Source organism: Patiria miniata, unplaced genomic scaffold (assembly GCF_015706575.1).
Source record: "Patiria miniata isolate m_02_andy unplaced genomic scaffold, ASM1570657v1 HiC_scaffold_5, whole genome shotgun sequence".
NCBI classification, from domain to species: Eukaryota; Metazoa; Echinodermata; class Asteroidea; order Valvatida; family Asterinidae; genus Patiria; species Patiria miniata.
The window spans coordinates 23,192,732-23,212,410 of record NW_024037072.1 but is presented as its reverse complement, the minus strand read 5'-3'; the positions used below and the strand labels follow the sequence as shown (position 1 = coordinate 23,212,410).

Below are 19,679 nucleotides of genomic sequence, written 5' to 3'. Positions count from 1 at the left end.
CCTGAATTTACCATGACTGGACAAATGGTTTTCTTTGATTTTAAGAGTGTCTGTGAACACTGAAGTAACGCTGCCAACTTCAACTTGAAACATTATGTGTTCGTACACCCCTCGAGTGCTTTGTTTACTTCTAAATGCTATTAAAGGGAATGTACATTATTGGCTTTTGCTGTAATTTTCAGAAATGAACTATTTGAGGGGTTAGTATAATAGATCAAATACTGTTACACAGACAAATTTGAAGTTTTGTGTTCGAAAATGCTGGAAAAACCAAGAAAAACAAAAATGTTCAAGTAGTCTGGTTCCCTGACTCCACTAAAGATGAAATGAATCAATTTATTGATGCCCGAAAATTGTAAGGTAGGGAAACCAGTCTAGCTGGCCCGCACCCGTTCATGAACATGTAACCAGTAGCAAACAAAATTTGGACTAAAAAAGAGGTAAATTTGGAGCAGTAGTTGAAAAATAGTTAGGTTTTTCCAACGGTGGTCGGCCGACCACCGTTGGAAATTTATACAAAATACCACTTTTCTTGAAAATGACTTCACACCAGGTGCCATAATTTTACAGGATGCTTTAGACTTTCATTTACCAACATCCTATTAAGGTATTTCGTAAAAATTTGGTAGTTTTGTTTTCCAATGTTTGCAAATGTTGTATATTCCTTTAAAGTAGTGAAGGCATTTCCAACAGTTTGAACTTACATCTCTGGGTAACTTAGACAGCCAGGTCCTTACATACGGCCTCCAGCCTAGATCCACTGGATCCTGCCCAAAAAAAGAAAGAAAGAAAAAACCACAAATATTCATGGCGGGTTCTCAACACGAGACATGCGACTTCTTCCATTCTGTTTCTAAAGGCACAGGCGGGATTACGTCATCCGATGAAAACATCTATTCATTTGCACATCAGTTTTCATCGGTTGCTACGTGTTACCATTCAGCACTCCAGACTCAGGTACCGTTGAGTTTCAAAGAAATGGGTCTGGGAGCTAGATGAGCCAAGGCCAAAAAAAAAAAGTCTCCGGTTTCTGGTATGGAGCTTGCCCAAAAAGTGGTGCGGCGACACGTTTAGTTTTTTTTTTACCTTATTTTTTTGCTTCAAATGTCGGCTGATGACTGCAAATGGTGCCCGACTAAACTTAGTGCAAATATATGGGAGTCCAGAGAGGCCACATAAAGCTTATTCTCGACCATAACCCAATCTAAAAACACGTTAAAATTGTGCAGCAGCAGGATTCCAGTCAAACCAGTGAGTTTGGCGGTTTTGAGACATCATCTTTCATTGAAAAAAAAACTTTTTCATTTTGCCGACGCACATGGCTACGGCGACGCGCGCGCATACCAGAAACCGGACACTTTTTTTTTTTGGCCTAATGTAATATGATTATGCCACGTAATATCTGGAAGTAGTGTTTTCAGTAAAAAAATCAGGATTGAATTAAATCGGTAGGCGGTCGGTGGAGACCTATTAAAGTGACACAAAAGAGGGCCAGGGCCTGAGGGACGAGTTGATATATGCCCATGCAAGGCTGTCACTGGAATGTTTGTTACTAACTAACTAACAAAGAGACACGACTATTTGTTGAGCTGCTGTCCACATCTAAAAATGCCACTCACCAAGTACACCATGGCGCATCTACTGATAGTAGCTGGGCTGGCTTGCGACAAGTTATCCACCTCAAACAGCAGTCTCATTCCTGGGGTGAGTCCCACCCTCTCCCCGTTAGCCAGACAGAGCAGCTTACTGTCATCCAACACGGTGTTGAGGTTCTCCACCCACAGAGTGTCCACGGGCCCGTCCAGGATTAGCCACTGCCAGTCCTGGGGGATCTCGTCACCGTGATTGGCTTGGGTTCTGTCGCTGGCACTGCTCCTGTCTTCCAAGAGTTTGTGTTCGTCGGCCAGGCCGCTGTCATGTGGATGGTGGGAGTCTGCGGCCGTGGACTGGGGGGTCCGCGGGGTGGTCAACTAAAGGCAAAGCGCAACACAAGTGGTCTAGAATTTGTGATCCAAATTTTAAAAAAAACCCTAATCTACCTCATATATATTCATGAGTGAGAACTGATTTCTAACTGGTCAATTCGCAGTCATGTTCCAGCCAATATTTTAACACGGCTACCCGTATGATAGTCAACTGCACATGCAATTGTGGAACTATCACATGGGGAGTGTGCACGCTCACTTGCTCGGGCGCACACACCCAAGTGTGTACAGGGTGAGTAAAAAAAATGAAAAAAAAAATGTTGGGACCATTATTTTAGTCAAGTTCTGCATGTAGCACTTTCAAAATCTCGGATATGAAAGCCCAATTCATTAGCTTTCTTTTAGTACAAGAATCATTCAATTCACTCATGTACTTTTCAAGTTACAGAGTTTTAAACACAACCACCGTTTTATAGTTCTGTCCACTGATCACACAAAAAGGTGTGCGTTCTTTCAGCAAAACAAAAAGAATTCACACACATTCTTATGTGATTTGTTTTTGTTTTGCTGAAAGAACACTGATTTTTTTTGTGATCCGTGGACAGAACTTTACAACAGCGGTTGTGTTTAAAACTCTGTAACTTGAAAAGTGCATGAGTGATTTGAATGATTCTTGTGCTAAAAGAAAGCTTATGAATTGGGCTTTCATATCCTAGATTTTGAAAGTGCTACATGCAGAACTTCACTAAAACAATGGTCCCGACATTTTTTTTTTTTTTTTAACTCACCCTGTATTTGCCTGCAATCGAGGACCCCCTATTGTCCCTCTTTTGTTTGTACATCTACCTCCCATATTTTTTGTACACGAATCCAAATTGGGGACATCTTGGGAATTGGGGACCCCTTTTGTCCTCTATTGTTCCCCTATTGAATGCAGAAACAAACCCATGCACACACATTCAGTTTTATTTCACTGGGGGGGGGGGAGGTTCCTTACTTTTTCTTTTTACAGACTCCTGAAATTAAAAACTGACAACTGCTGATGTATGAAGTAATGTAAAACAAATATAACAGTGTTATTTTCTGGAGGACGTTTGATACTAGCCTACCTGAGACGTGGGCCTGTCTCCCCTGGGTGTGACACTCCCCACGGTGGTGGATCTGTCTCCCTCCTCCCCTCCACCGTGGGTAAGCTCGGAGGCTTCCTTAGCAAACCGACGGACAGCCGATGCCAGCAGGCCATCCGTCCACTCTAAGGTGTTGGGGTTGGTCTGGCCGTACAGCTCTCCCATCTTGACACACTTGGGGTTGATGACGAATGTTTCCACCCGGCCTTTCTTGCCGTAGGTTTTCTGGAGGATGAGAGGAAGGGGGAGGATTATATTTAAAATTAGAATAACGAGCACAACATTCAAATAGTTAAGCTTGATGGCCATAGTTTTGAGTAAATGGAGATGCTGTAATGATCTTGGTTAATCTCAAATGTCAATACTAGGTCGATCCAAAACATGAATCCCATGTCAATCATAAACAAGAATCCAATGTAAATCCCAAACTTTAATCCAATTATGTAAGTTCGCATGTTGCTGTATTCCAAAATTTCATTAAAAATTTTTTTTCAGCTTGAGATATGGTTGTTAACTGGCTTCAATAAATGGCATATTTTTAACTGCCAGTACCCGGAAAAGTTGCATTGTTACATTACTCTAATTGTTAAAAAGTAGGGTCTGAGATTTCTGAAATATCCCATTTGGTACATTCTTTAGCAGTCAAACTTTCAAACGCACTGATTTCATTGTTTTAGCTTTTTTCAGTCAAACGTGCTGATTCATTGTTTTAGTTCATTTATCTTAAGGTATATATGCTGGTTTTATTTAACGTCCCCATTTTAATCTACTTCCTTTGTCTTCCAACAGCCTTAACATACATGTAATGCATTTTGGGGTAACATACAAAAAAAAAATGTAATTTTTTTTATGGAAATGCAGGGATGTATATTTTGTATACCTAATGAATTTTCAACACTCGTGGTGTATTTCACAATGAAATATCTAGACTCTTAATTAGTAAACAACCCCCCCCCCCCCACACACACACAATTTCCACTCGCTCCAAAAAAAAAGGAAAACAAGTCTGTATTAAGGAATAAATATTATAAAAATTTTACTGAAAATCACCTCATATCTGTTTAAGACTGGCATTCCAGAGTCACACCGAACCCAATTGTACCTTTTATCTGACTTACGCTCAACATTTAAAACAATTTTCAGGGGTGACTATAGGGCAAGTCAATGAGAGATCACCTGCTACAGTCATTTGAAATACCTCCATGTACAAGTCATAGAAAACATATTACACAAAAAAGTTTGCCAATGTGAATCCATGGTCTATTTGGGTTGATGACATAAGTCGTTTCTGATAATTTTTGGCTTCGCTAGACTCTGGAACCCTACTCTGAAACAGGCGTCAGAAACTGCACTACATACCATGACTTGCAAGCCGGTCTGCATCTCATGCTCCCCCATGTGTATCGTGGGTAGCAGGACTAAGGCCCTCTGCAGGATGGTACGGACGGCTGTCTTGCCACCCCCTGTCGGACCGACCAGCATGACACCGTGTCGCACAAGGATCTGACTGTGCAGCTGCTTGACCTGGTCTATCTGGTTGGGCCAGTGTTGGAGTCCTAGGTCTCGGATCGCCATGGAAATCGCTTTCTGGGGATTTTAATGCAAAATTGCTATTCACTTTGAGTCTTGTATGTTAGGAATTTCGCATAAGGGAGAAAGTAAACGTTTCATTCTGGGTTTTGCAACTATGTTTTCAGTATTGTTCGAAAGCTTGCAAGAACAATTCACAAGCTTGCAAGAAAAATTCACAAGCTTGCAAGAAAAATTCACAAGCTTGCAAAAAAAATTCACAAGCTTGCAAGAAAAATTCACAAGCTTGCAAGAAATTTTTTACAAGCTTACTCCACTGGGACTCAAGCCCAAGACTTTCTGCTTACTATTACGCGCACACTTAGTCTAAACCACTCAACCATAGTAACTTATATTATGATGAATTCCAGAACTTTGTGAAACTGATTTAGGTCTCTCATCCAAAGTTGTAAGTCAAGGTGAGGTTTGTTAGCAGAATCATGAATCCAGGTTAGAAACAAATCAGAATAGACCTTTATCATGCTGCCACCATTTCAGTCATGTTCCCTGAATCCAATAATAGTACTGAATGATAATGGTTTTTGTGCAAAAAGGAACCAGACTATTTTTCCTTCCAGCCTCGCTTTGGTTACGTTGAAATGAATGGAAAAAATCAAGACCGCCGCAACATGATAATGGTCTATTGTTTGCCCACCCACATGAGGACATTTTAGAGTGGCACAGGCCATTTCCCAAACCGTGGCTTCATGCCTGGGTTAAGCTTCACCTCTGGCTCCAGAACGGCTTTAATCAGTGTTTCAGTCAAGCCACTTGTGATGGATCAAATATCATCATAAGTCCATCATAAGTTCATCACAAGTCCATCACAAGTCCATCACAAGTCCATCATAAGTCCATCACAAGTCCATCACAAGTCCATCTTAAGTCCATCACAAGTTATCCAGTCATAAGTCAAGTCATAAGCTACTCAAAGGATCTGTGACAAAGGCATTCTTCTGTTACTGCTCATCCTCTGTTCCTTGTGACTGGACTTGTGAATGACTTGCCATGTACAGTGGGACGTTGCTATACCAAACACTGTCCTTGGTTCCCGCTTTTTGTGTACAAAATGTACCGAACATTGCTGTTGAAAAATGTCAACAGAAGAGTGACAAGTGGCTATTATTTCCCCAAGGAATAGAAGGGGAAAGCCACCCATTGATGTAGGTAGTAAGCTAAACAATTGTGTAATTACATAATTCAAAAGTCAGCACGTGTTCAAAGTCGTCTTCCAGTAATTACCAGGGCATGCAGGATGAAGTTCTGAACGGCGCTATTTATTGAAAAATGAGTATCGGAGCACCAGCAGCTTAAAATCGCTGTACCAAATGATCGCTATTTAGAACAATTTCTGTGGATCCTGCGATGTTCGTTATAGCGGCGTTCCACTACACTTGTGACTGGTACTGATGTACTTGTATACCCACGAGAACCTTGACTACAACAATGGCTCTCGTGATTAAACTATTAAAATGTAAACATTCCAAACTTTGGCCATGAATCAAATATAGCTGTGTAGCAGACCACAGACCTATGATGAGTCTGAGCCCAACCTCTCTAGCCAAAGCCAGAGACAATTCTACTAGGAAACCCTTCATATACCTCAAGAGCTCCCGAGTCTGGTGCCGGTGGGTTGACACCCGGGAAGAGGTCGGCCAGTATGCTCTCAAACAACGGCACGTCTTCTGCCAGGAACTTGGGCAGGTTGGCATCTCGCAAGGAATGGATGAGAATGAAGGCTTCTTGCTCCTCAGATAGGGTTACACCCTGAAATCTATCAGCGAGAGGCAAAATGTGACCCGATGCAACAAAATGAGTTTTAACCCTACAAAATGCTGCTCATTTAAAACAATTACCCCCCTTGCCCCCCCCCCCCCCAAAAAAAATACTGTTTCTGATAGCATCACTTTTTTGTTTTTTGGCATATAGCCTTTTTGTGCTTATAGACTGATGTCTTGCAGACATTTTGACATTAATTTAATAAAAAAAAATTGGTTCAAGTTAGATTTTTGATATAGGATACCTTAAAAACCTTTGTTGACTGTGCATAGGAAAGCATTCACGTGCACTCATTTACATTAAGAAGAATGGAATGTTAATAATCATAATTACAGAACACGCTGTTCATTTGAGCTAGACCCTGGCATGTGTACTAAGCAAGGATGTCTGTACAGGAATACCACCTCCCAATCCGGCTGTAAGACGGCCAAAAAAAAGGGGGGGGGGGGAGTTGTTCATAGCTCTTCTTCATATGTAGTAAAAACAAATAATAACTGACTCTTCATTGTGATATATCACTCAGTCTGTCATACTGGTGAATATGCATGTGGGTAAAAGCAATGACTGGAGTGAACCAATAGAGCAGATATTTAAATAACTAACTAAATCAAAACAACTTTTTTTCAAAAGTTATATACTTACTCCGACTGCATTTGTCGTTTCTTCTGTCCAGCCATGACCAAGACTGACTTGATAGCACGCATCCCAAAATCATAATGGTCCTTAGGAGTGGAAATATAACATATCAACATTTGTTTGTTTTCCAATCTGGGCATAATCTGTAAACTGTCTGAGAGTTTGGGGTAAGGGATACAGGATCTTTCACGACCAGGACTCAATTACATTGAACTGCTACGCAGAAAATATTGCTTAGAAAATTTACCTGCTGATGAGAACCAGTCATGAGGAGCACAAATCATGTAACATTTTTGACTGATAACCTGTTTCTGCTCAGCATATATAATCTATGCTTAGCATGTTTTGTATTAAGCAGCTCAATGAAATGATGTGACGAGGTAGCAAAGCAATCAATTGTATGATCAGGGGGAAGAACAGGTGTTAGAACACACCAATGGTAATATCTACGTGGAAACTAGGCTTAAGACACTGACCTGTTGCGACAGCTGCTTGCTAGCAAGCTGGTAAAGATTGACGATCTTATTGGACAGGGATTTGGCTGAAGTGAATCCCTCGGAGAACAGCATGATCTCCGCGATCAGGGCGTAGTCTGGCACCATCATGGACACGGGACGGAACAGGGATTTCAGGTTGTCTGGCAATTCCACACGACCTGCATAGCTGGGGTACAAGACACAATTTAGTGCAAATGAGTTTGATGAAAACATAACCACCCCATTGGATGGAACACGTCACCCCAAAAAGTAAGATTATCAGGCTGGTTTACAGTTGGTCGCATGCGAATGAAAATGTTGAAAAGTGATCACTGCACAAGTTACGGTTTATAGTTGGTCGCAATGTGTCTGAAAACTTTGAAACGTGATCATCGTACAAACTGTTTATAGTTGTCGCTGAAACGCCAGTGACTAGTTCACTGAAGAACACTAGAGACATCACACTCGAGTTCAATTGAACTTTGACATGGTTGCTGTCTTTGTTTGTATCGATTGACCAATAAAATGTCTTGTTCAGTGAGAAATAATGACTGTACAAATATGGCACAGCAGACAGTATTACATAAAATGGTCAAACGTGTTTAATTGTAAAACAGATGCTTTCTAAGATGCAGAGTTTTCTGGGTATTAAATCTGATGATATCAAATATTCATGAAACCATTCCACCTAAATTTTAGCCCGAGTCACTTATTCAAGAATGCAAATGTTTGCCTGATGCTAGCAAGGCAAAGACTAGACATCAACAGGTTACATCTTTTATTCATTTATTTAAATATCCATTTACTTTTGGGTGAGTGTGGTAAATGGTTAGGATTCGTGACTCATGATCAGAGGGTCAAGGGTTCGAATCCAGCTACTGGCAATTATGTTGTGTCCTTGAGCAAGCCACTTCACCCCCACTTGCCTCTCTCCACCCAGGAGTATAAATGGGTACCAGCATTAGCCGGGGAGTAACCTGCGATGGACCAGTATCCCATCCATTGGATATAAAAATATTCTCAGTCGTTTCATGTCACTGAAACCGATATAAACGCCGGCCTGATGGGCCACATTGGCTCATGACAGACTTTACTTGACATCCATATTAATCAATCAAACAACTGAAGAAGTGACGCCTTATGGCCTTGAGCGTCACACTTCACAGTGGAATTTTTTCGCATGCGTTGCGCATATCAGATATGATAAAAAACGGGCCACCTTACAATGAAAAAAAGCAAAACTTACACCAAACTAGGGAGCAAAACTTACCTAGGATTCATCGTGATGAACACGCCACATGTGCTGTTAAGTCGTATATCCCGACCCTCAAACACAAACCTACAAAGATGCAAAAGGAGAGAGAAGCTTTAAAGCAATTTGCTTCTGTTGGTATATTAAAACTAAATCTCTTTACAGGGTAAATTTGAAATTTGCAAAATTGAAAAGCAAACTAAGCCGCGTCCAAATCACTTGGCTACGGCTTGAAAATACACACGCATCTATGGGAAGTGGCTGCAGCCGCTGCCATAGGCAAGTGTGTAATTTTAAGCCATAGCCATGAAATTCGGACATGGCTAATTTAATGCCCATGAAACTAGAGGGAAGACAGCATTTTCAAGGCCAACAGATTTCAAAAGATATCCAGGGCATTGCCAATCCTCACATCAAGTTGGATGGTTGTTAAAGGGAATGTACAACATTTGCTCTTGCTGCAATTTTCAGTAGTAAATGGATTTGGGGGATTAGAATGTTATTGCAAATATTGTTAAAACGGACTTGTTTCACGTTTTGGGCTTGTAGATGCTGGAAAAACCAAGAAAACCAATCATGCTATTGTTGTCTGGTTCACTGACCCCACTTAACGTCAAACAGAGCAGTTTGTTGACTTTGGGGAATTGTAAGGTCAGAGAATCAGTCCAGCAGGCTTGTACCCCTCCACAGGTGTGTAATCAATTGCAAAGAAAATGCGGAAAAATTAAGAGCAATTAAAAAAAAAAAAACAGTTCTCCAATGCTGGTCGGCCGACCAGCGTTGGTAAAAACATGATTTTCTTGAAATGTCAGTATACCAGGAACCACGATTTTACAGGATGCTTTGGACTGTCATTCCCTAACAATCAAGTAAGATATTTCGTGATAATTTGTTCATTTCGTTTTTTGATGTTTGCAAATGTTGTATCTACCCTTTAAGTCTGATTCTGCCCTGCCTTTACCTGAGTGCATTCTGATCCTTAGCAGTCTTGATGCTGTGCAGCTGCTGAGCAATGACAGACAGCACCTCTAGGTCGATACGATTGAACTCATCAAAGCAACACCAGCTGCCTGACTGAGCCTGGCCTGAGAAGAACTTGCCCATCATCTGCAAATTAAACAACCAACACTTGGACTGTCATCTTTATTGGGCCACTGATTTATACCTGTCTGTACTCCATTTCAGGAAATGTTTTATGTTGTAATTCAATTATGAAACTGTGCAGGAATATCTAATCCCAATTCACGATGTGTTGTCATGTAGTAAAAAATTTTTTTTACTGAAAGTGACTTTTGTCTGTAAACAAATTAATTTTTAAGCTACCAAAAGCTGTATATAATGATTGAAATTGAAGATGTTTACAAAAATTATTTAATTTCCAACGTTTTGTATCTATTTTTTATTCAACACTATAGAGTTCCCCAAAAAGCTGAATTCTGTATCAAATGGGGAATTCTGTAAACCCCTTGCCGCCCGCCCGCCCGTCCGCCCGCCCGCCCGCCCGCCCGCCGGCCTCTTCCTCACTGTGTCAGCTTATGCGCAGCCTTTGTCCAGTAGTGGCACTGCACAATAGCAGCGGCAGTGCAGCTGCCCACAGACTGCATTCCACGGCATACCACAGCATACCACAGCATACTGGACGCATTAGCGGCCCAGCTATCTGCCGGCTTTACAGGGTTAATTCTGTTAAATTATCCTGTGAAACGAAAAAACCGTGGCCCTATATCTTCAGCCATTAAACCAAAGTGAATGCTTTTTTTTTTCAAATTGAATATACTTTCCAATAAACACTGCTTGAAAATGTGACCTATGACTAATGCAGAACACATAAGAAACACAGAAATGTTTTAACCTTGTAAACAAAGTCTGCAGTGTATTTTTGTTTCTTGGGAAGGGGTGCAAAAGCAATTTCAGTGGATTTTTGGTTGTTTTGGTTAATCTACATGTTTGTTATGAGGCTTCACAACACATTTGTGTTTGTGTACCACACAACAATGAAGGACAGATCAATCACTGCAGGATAATATATACAAAATGTAGACTAGTTGTGAACTTAAAAAAATTGTATCTTTAAGGTACATGTAAACAATTGAGGCAGGTTCACATTTACCTTGTAGTCTAGGCCCTCTGAGCAGTTAAACACCAGACACTGTTTCCCCACGGCCTTAGCCAGGTCCTTGACCGTCTCCGTCTTGCCGGTACCGGCCGGCCCGGCAGGCGAACCACCCAAGTGTAGGTACAGGGCACCAGTCAGCGTCAGATAGCATCGGTCAGTCAGGGGGGTGATGACCAGCCGACTGGAGCATCCCAGGTACTCATAGCCGTACTGGAATGAGGCGTTGGCTTGTTGGACCATACAGGTGTTGTGTTGCTCGTCCCATTCGTAGCGCAGTTGCCTATGGGATTGGACATTACAGCGTTTCCAGCACTTTAACAAATTCCCTGAATTTTGCTGATATTGAGAAATTTCTGAAATTCCATGACATTTATATTTTTAAATCAAGAGGTGGTTGCAGCAAAGCAACTAAGATAGTTATAACACTCAGGCAACTTGTTGACAAGGGAGGGCTTCCCTTCCCTCCTTGTAGCCATCTTTTCCTCACCATATGCAACAGAGTGGTGGCCTGTGCACACAAGAATTTTAATTCATTTCCATTTTCTGTCAAATTCTCTGAGTATTCCCTGATTTTTGGTGTTTATTTCTCAAAATCACCTTTGTATTTCCTGACTGGAACAAATGGAAACTCCTTTTCAATGTGTACTTGATTTCCAGAGAGACGATATTTATGGGGCAGTGTTTTAGTCCTTTTCAGAGTCCAGCAAGAATATTGAAATACAGTAAAATCCTGATACTTCAAACCTCAGAGGAATGAATAAACACTTTGAGGTATCTGGAGTTCTAGTTAAGCAAAAATAAATTATAATGTTTGCGGGTAACACCATGTGGAAAGAAATCTCTTCTTGGAAGAAGTGTGGTTCTGAAAAGAACCGGTTGGTTGAGTTTTGATCTCAACATTTTGTACAGTGTGCTCTGTCCGTCCTCAGGAATGGTACTGTGCATGAACTGTGCATGAACAAGAAAGTACTCAGGTTTTCCTATGTGTGGTTACGTGACCTTTCCTATTTAATCGCTTGAGGACGCACCAACTAGGCCAGCGGCAGCTATCAGGCTTAATGTGTGTCGTACACAAAGGTTTCCAATGCAGTCACATGCCATGGCCAAAAATTACTTGTGCACAGATTTCATATAAAAAACACAACATTGGTTCATTGGACAAACTCTGGTCATACCTGGTCCAATCAAAGTCGTCACTGCGACGAACTTTAGCCTCAATCATGTGATTCAGGATATCCCTGGCGTGTACCACGATGGTAATGAGAGCCTCCACGCTGTGGCGCTGGTGGGAACTCAAGGCCTTGGTTACCATGCCCGCTAAGGTGTTCAGGCGGAGGACCAGCTTGTCCCTGGTGTCTATCAGGGCCGAGCCGGGATCGGGGGATTCCAAACTGGCCACTACGTCACGGTTGAACATAATCTGCACCTGTTGGGGACAGAAATAGGACAGATTTGACACTCAAGACAGATTGAGGGCCTATTTAGATTTGGCGGAGGGAAAAAAATAATGCACTGGTTTCAATGGGCACGTTCACACGGTGCGCAAACATTTCACACAGTTGAGTGCTAAACTACCGTGGCAAGAAACCTAGGCAATTTTTCAAAATACTGCTAATTAAATCTGCAGTCTGGCTAATAGTTACAATGTTATAGAGCTGGCCATGATTTGGACCTGTAAATCTTTCAATAATGTGCATAAATTAACATAATACCGCACAATTTTCTGCCCACGTGTAAATGTTGACTACTTTCTTACCACAGTAAGCACCACTTGGCCGGGATGACTCAAGACCCAGTCCTGAAGATTACGTCCCCATCGATGGACACACTCTTTGAAATTTCTAATATGACAAAAACAATTTTATGCTTGATAAGAAGATGTCAAAATGGCTCACTAAAAATAATATAACTCTTTCATAGATTAATGAGCGCGTAAGAGCACCTAAGTTTGCTTAGTACAGAAATAAGGCCCAATTTTTGAGCAGCTTAGAATCAGTTACACGCAACATGCATTACCAGACATTTGCTGGTTTTAACCGTTTTTTTTTTTTTTGGCCAAGCAAATAATATCTTTGCAAAAGAAGTTTCCATGCTAAGTAAAAGACTTTTGCAATATCTCCACAAAGCGACTTGATAACAATAGGTCATGCACAATCTCTCCATTCTGGTAGATTCTACATGGCGGTCACCGTACCAGAGTTTTTCAAAACTGATCCTCTTTTACATGTTGTGTGTCCAAATCTGATACTAATATTAGATGAATTATGTAGTCATAGTTAGGTTAGATATGCCGTAGTAAATGGTTCCTGAACAATATGCATCATGAAAATAGCTCCGGAAGAATTTTGCTAGCAGGATTCAGACCAGTTACGGCCCCACAAATTTTAAAGTTCCGATATTTTGTCACACACAGTAGTGTTCTCAAGGGAATAATTCTCATTTATGTGCAAAAAAATTAACTTTTTGAAGAGGAAATCATTAATGTGGTTCTGGTCTGAAGCCTTTGAAGGACTCAACACTCTTCTGTGAAAATGACAACTTGTTTCTATTTGTTTTTAAATTTGAAAGGAGTATTTATCATAAAACAGGCATGCAAACTTTCCTACAAAAAAACTAATAATAATTAGCATGCACATGCTTTCATGAAAATCTGTTGCTACATTTCTCTAATATTTTGGTTCAAATTTCAATATTTGGTAATGCATTAACAGAAATGATGCAAACCAAATTAAGTGGGCTCTTTTGTTTGTTATAATGGATATGGTTGTTTTCTAAAATGCAATGCATGAATGAATTGTCAGTGGATTTCTTTTCAAGAGTTAGAACTTGCATGAGTGGTTGCAGTAAATAAGCAATGCTGTTACAATGTTAGAGGCACATAAATTCTGCTTTAAGCTTTTCAATTTGTCCATTCTATATCTATTTGTAATATGCCCCGTAAATTTTGGCCAGAAATTACTTTACTCGATGGAACCATCTGTATTTTATAAGGATAATTCCTGAAGTATATGCAAAAATACTAGATTGTTAAAGTAAACAGTATGTTAATTTCCAATTCTGCGATTTGTGGAAAACCTTCTTAAGGTGCAAATTCTCATGTTTCCGGATACTTTTTTATGCCTGCAACAAAGTTGGCACAGCTGTTTCCGGGAACTGGTTTTAATTTTCAATGACCTTCTATCCAATGTTATGATCTAAATTTTGAAGAAAAAAAAAACTTCATAGATATTTTCTGAGAATTTAATAACATAAGAAGGTTTTAGGCAGATCGATCGCATCTACAATTGTTCTGGTCCCGCTGTTAAATGAAGAATTGATTATTAAAATACCACGGATAAAAATATTCATGTTTACATTATCTGCACAAAAATTGAGAAAAGGGAGTGAAATGCTAACTCCAAACAGTCAATAAGCTTCTTTTAAAAAAAAGAAAGAAATGACACTCTAAAGGTTTAAATTTAGACTCGTTTTGTCTATGAATATTTAAATAACTACACACAATGAGGTCTCTACAGGTCTGGGGTCTGGTCTCAACTACAGCACTGATGTGTAACTTTCAAAATGAAAATGGAATAATGGTCTATTTTTTGTTTACATGTTCTGCTAAATGAGTGATTAACTTTGATTAATGGATCTTCTTCCCTTGAAGACAAAAGTGGGTTAGTAAGCCTTTGTGGTACAGAGAAGCACAGACAACACAGACCAACATAAAAGCGGCAAAATCACCGGTCCAAATGTGTACATTCACTTCCCTGCCAACATTTGAGAGTGTACAGGGTGAGTAAACAAAAAACGAAACCCAAATGTCGGGATCATTGTTTTAGTGAAGTTCTGCATGTAGCACTTCAAAATCTAGGATATGAAAGCCCAATTCATAAGCTTTCTTTTAGTACAAGAATCATTCAAATCACTCAGGTACTTTTCAAGTTACGAAGTTTAAACGCAACCACCGTTTTAAATTTCTGTCCATGGATCACATAAAAGGTGTGTTCTTTCAGCAAAACGAAGACAATTCACACACATTCTTATGTGATATGTTTTCCTGTTGCTGAGAGAACACTGAACTTTTTTGTGATCCGTGGACAGAACCTTAAAATGGTGGCTGTGTTTAAAACTCTGTAACTTGAAAAGTACATAAGTGATTTGAATGATTCTTGTACTAAACGAAAGCTTATGAATAAGCCATTTGCGAGTAACCTATACCCTTTGGGATCTACATTTGAAAAACATCTGGTACACTGACTTGCTCAGAATGCTGTGGCACATTTTAACTTTGAATTCTCCAGATCAAAGACACTGTTGCTAATCACATGATTCGGGACAAGCTCTTGCATAGTTACGTAAGAGACGCTCAGCACCAATACATTGTTCACAATGGGTGAGAATGGCACAAAGACACCAGACCATGCCGGAGCTGGGGGTTGCTAGCGTAAGGCTTGCCCCGAATCACGTGATATAGTAACAATCTCTTTGGCCGGGAGAATGCAAACTTAAAACGTGCAAAGCACTGAATTAAGTCAGTGTTCCAGATTTTATTCAAATTTAACTCGCAAATGGCTTATTGGGCTTTCATATCCTAGATTTTGAAAGTGCTACATGCAGAACTTCACTTAAAAAAATGGTCCCGACATTAAGGTTTCGTTTTTTTTTTACTCACCCTGAATGCGAGTATTAACTATATGTGTGAGAATTGAGGTCAGTCCAGTCCCTTCCCCACCCCCCCCCCCCACACACACAAAAAAAATGAATTTTTTTTTTTGCCCTAGCTCAGAACTTTGGAAAGGGAAATATGCAAACGAGAGAACTGATGTAAGGAATAATTACCCAAAGTCAGTTAAATAGGAAAAAAGCCAATAATTTCAAATGTAAGTAATTGTATGAACTAGCCTGTTAAATGTATCAGCGAGGGATTTATGCAGAGCAGAGAACAGAGTTTAATCAAAATTAAACTGTTTGATGAGAACAAAAAAGAATTAATTGCATTTTGCATGCAGCTTTAATAGCATTCCCTTACAAAAGACACAAAGAAAGAAACAGCGTCTTTTCAGAAGCCTGCAAAAATAAAGAAGGTTTAAGTGCCTTCATGCCGCATGCTGCTAGCCATGCTATTAAATGCAGAAAGTCCAACAGTTAATAGGCAATAAATCCAACAGTCAATAGACGAGACATAAACTCCACCAGATAGTGTATCCCACCGCACACCAAAATGAGTCTACTTGCATATTTCAATGGCTGTTAAAAGAACTTTCATATTTTTTTTTTACGTAATCAAAGGTTTCAATTTCAAGGAGGAAACATGATTAATTTGGTTGATTGTTGATGAAGTAAATGGTATAGTACTGTTTTACAGGTTGAGGTGAAATCAATGTCAAGATGCCGTCTTTTGGTGATTTGTATCAACTTTATTATGCAAAAACAAAAAATCAATTCTAGTCTCGAATCGAAAGACATGTCAGACTCAAGACTTATGAATAGTGATGAATGAAAACTCATTTTTTGGGGGGTGGGTAACAGTCAAATATAAGGATTAACAAACCCGATACAAACACCAAAACAATATAAACACCAACACACCAATACGGACAGACAATTTACAAATAAACACGTTTTTTTTGACAAAGAAAGTTTAACCACAGACTCGAAAGAATAGGTGCTGGAGTCCGCCCATGCAGATTGCAGACGTCGATCCATCATTGAGAATTTCATACATCTGTTTTATACACACATGACAGAACAAACAAGCCATTAACAAATCTTGCGTTTTTCGTCAGATCACCTTTTCTTTCTTTGCTTAAAAAGTCCTGCCTTGAAGAAAAAAAAGTCACAATGGTATTATTTTTTTTTCCATAAGAGTTATACAGTAGGTGCAAACAATAATATTATTATTTTGTCCTGAATTATTAGGCAAAAATTTTACAAAACTCTACCCATAAGTTAAGTTCACTTTTAAAGACCAGTTGGATTTATTTGGGGACATAAATCAGATCTAAGATTATACTCCACATTGATATTGCCAGTTTCAATTTGCAATGTACAGTGAAATCTCGATAAGTCAAAGTCTGATAACACAAAACAACTGTTAAGTCAAACAATGAATCCATTGCCTTCAGTAGTATAACAATGATATACAACCCTACTTAACTCAAAACTCTGCTTAAGCCAGATTTTGAACCTGTTCCCTTGAGGCTTGACTTATGAAGATTTCACTGTATGTTGCAAAACACTTTAAATTTGGTATCATGATGCAAAATGAACTCGACAGTTTTTATAACTATTTGCAAGTGCACAATTCAGCAGAATTTGTTTTGGACAGTTTTTACTTTAAGGAATCATCAAAATAAAGACTTGATTCAGACTGCTCACACCTCGAGTCAGCATGGCCATTGCAAGTGGTTACAGCTCACATTTTTGGGATCATACACTTGAAGAGTCGCTTCAAGAGTTTAAGTTAATGATGGTTTTAACTCACCTTTTGACCGTGTCAAACATTGCTGACTCCACGCTGCCGAGCCACTGCTCCACCGGACCACGGGCTCGCACATTCCTGGCGATGGAAATAATGCCAAAAATGGTTCATAAGTTACAGCCCACCTTTTCATATATGGTTGGCTATAAAACCACGATCACTTGGCACTTACTAAAACAGGCTTGTGCATGACTTTGCATAACATTTCTGCATGAACTAGAGGTGCACATCAATTTCCTTGAGTGTAGTGTACTGTACCCAACAATTTTTGGACTAGTTACAGCTAGTGCATGCTGAAGTTATCAAAGCTAATGATAACAAGAACATGGTGGCTTGATGGATTGGGTCTGTATAAAACACATATTGACCGGCATTATTGGGTCACTAGTGAACACCTATACTCCCTTCATAACCTTGAGGGGTGCATGGAATTCACTAGTGTCCTCACTGCCAGTCAATATGTGGAGAATATTTAGTCCCCGTTTAACCCTAAACAGCCTATTTTTTTTTGGCCAACTTACAGCCATTGGGGTGGGGACGGAAATTCAACAACTGATTTTGTAAGAAATTTGCCAGACTAGCCGACAGTTTCATGCTTCGTTATAAATATGCTAACTCGTAAGCTCAATCAAAGATGTTTTACTTCAATAGGGTACCCGGTTCCCATACTACCCACGAATGTACACCACTATTCCAGACTTACTTTGGCATGAGTATGACCTCCCCCTCAGCAGACACCATGGTCCTGACAGTGGGAGGCAGCTTGGGTTCCTTCACTATCTCTAGACTCTTGATGTTACCAAAGCACTTCACCAAATGGGGCTAGAAAACAAAACGTTAAGAAAATAAGCTTTTTTTCTTACTGGTTTTGGGAAGTCAAATTAGCACAGTTGTACTTACTGTGCCTTTCCTCTCTTTGGCCTAGGTTCGAGTCCACACAGGCCAACATGTTGTTTGGGTTTTCAGTTACTACCTGATTCAGTGGGTTCCCCAAAATATGAATCAGGAGTTTTCTCCCACCTCTCAAACTGATAATTTCTTCACCCTCTTCTCTCCATAGGTTTTTATTTAATGCTTGCAAGCTACCGTTACCTTGCTTTTGAGGAATCCTTTGTTTCAACACCGGATATAAAATATTAATAAATGATAATTTGGTGATAATTTTATTTCGCAGCATGCCTGGTACTTTCTCAAAGTTTGGGAGCCAAAATTCTTCATTTTTTTGGCCTTTTTTTGCACAAATGTAGATTTTTGCTGGACCTAAAGGGTCAGCCTATTGTCCTCTGACTGAGTCACACACTGACTGACTGACTGACTGAGTCACTCCCTGACAACTTAATGGCTGACTCACTTGATACAAAGACATTCTTATACTGAGACTTTCAGACCCAGCTTAACCAGGCAAGCCTAGTCTTGCCAATGATCCACACTGACCTGCACAGCATCGGGGTTCTTGCTCTGTGCTAGAATGTCCAACAGCTCATCGTTACTCAGGAAGTAGAAACGAGGGAAGACCAGGCGCTTGGTCTCTAGATAGTCCTGAAAGGAGAAACAAAAAAATGTAGGTCTTACAACTGATTCAGACCGGCATTCCACAGTTGAGCCATAACTAATAATAGTATGAGGAGCAACTCTGGTTGACCTAAATGGCGCAGACTTGCTCTCAGTGTCTGGCTCAGATCCATCTCACAGTGAGGGACAAGAAAGACTTGGTTATCATCAGTGAAGGATGCTGCCGACAGTCACTTTGTTTCCATCTGTCTCTATCTTTAATAGCAGAGGAGAAGTATCTTTGTGATAAGCCAGTCAATATGGGTCATTCTATAAATTAAGGGTTGTCCAACATATTGAGATTCGTGATGGTTTCCATCAATACCAGAGGCTTCTTTTTTAATGGTTACGATGCATGCTGCTACATCTACTCAAACCGGCCAGCAGACCCCGGCAAGCTTGGTGATCAAGTGTTACGTCTGCACTAGTAAGCAGGAGGTCGTGGGTTCGAGTCCCACCTGAATAAGCTCATGAAATTTTTCTCTCACAAGCCCTACGACTAACACCCTATTGTCAATACAGTGTTTATAAAATACATCGGCGAAGGGCACCACCCAAAATAAAAAACCTTGAGGGTTGTACTTACCTCTAGACACTTGTGAATCTTCTCCAAGTTGGAGTTGTTAGTCTGCAGTATCTCCAGCACGCCTGGTGCTACGGCAGCCCTCAGCGCATTGGGCCGGTCCTCAGTCCGTCGCATGATATCCTTCCAAGACTTATCCACCGCTGCAAACAACTTAGCCTCACTGGGTAACTGCCTGCAAAATCATACAAAAAGTTCA

At 40.2% G+C, this 19,679-nt stretch overlaps 1 protein-coding gene across 4 annotated transcripts in view; it reads right to left on the bottom strand.

Annotated features, from left to right (window-relative positions):
- The window catches only part of LOC119741650 (dynein heavy chain 6, axonemal-like), a 126,775-nt gene that overhangs the window by 66,447 nt on the left and 40,649 nt on the right, over nucleotides 1–19,679 (bottom strand). For 3 of the 4 annotated variants that reach the window (XM_038217483.1, XM_038217484.1, XM_038217485.1), the window contains 17 exons: nucleotides 19,484–19,655; nucleotides 18,781–18,885; nucleotides 18,050–18,168; nucleotides 17,350–17,424; nucleotides 16,519–16,590; nucleotides 12,637–12,721; nucleotides 12,056–12,306; nucleotides 10,875–11,160; nucleotides 9,726–9,871; nucleotides 8,783–8,851; nucleotides 7,513–7,699; nucleotides 7,043–7,122; nucleotides 6,224–6,395; nucleotides 4,412–4,639; nucleotides 3,035–3,277; nucleotides 1,620–1,970; nucleotides 705–767 (listed from right to left, as the gene is read on the bottom strand). In XM_038217483.1, the coding sequence (XP_038073411.1) occupies nucleotides 705–767; nucleotides 1,620–1,970; nucleotides 3,035–3,277; nucleotides 4,412–4,639; nucleotides 6,224–6,395; nucleotides 7,043–7,122; nucleotides 7,513–7,699; nucleotides 8,783–8,851; nucleotides 9,726–9,871; nucleotides 10,875–11,160; nucleotides 12,056–12,306; nucleotides 12,637–12,721; nucleotides 16,519–16,590; nucleotides 17,350–17,424; nucleotides 18,050–18,168; nucleotides 18,781–18,885; nucleotides 19,484–19,655 (2,704 nt within the window). The remainder of the gene's footprint in view (nucleotides 1–704; nucleotides 768–1,619; nucleotides 1,971–3,034; nucleotides 3,278–4,411; nucleotides 4,640–6,223; nucleotides 6,396–7,042; nucleotides 7,123–7,512; nucleotides 7,700–8,782; nucleotides 8,852–9,725; nucleotides 9,872–10,874; nucleotides 11,161–12,055; nucleotides 12,307–12,636; nucleotides 12,722–16,518; nucleotides 16,591–17,349; nucleotides 17,425–18,049; nucleotides 18,169–18,780; nucleotides 18,886–19,483; nucleotides 19,656–19,679) is intronic. The other variant, XM_038217486.1, reaches the window with a different exon arrangement.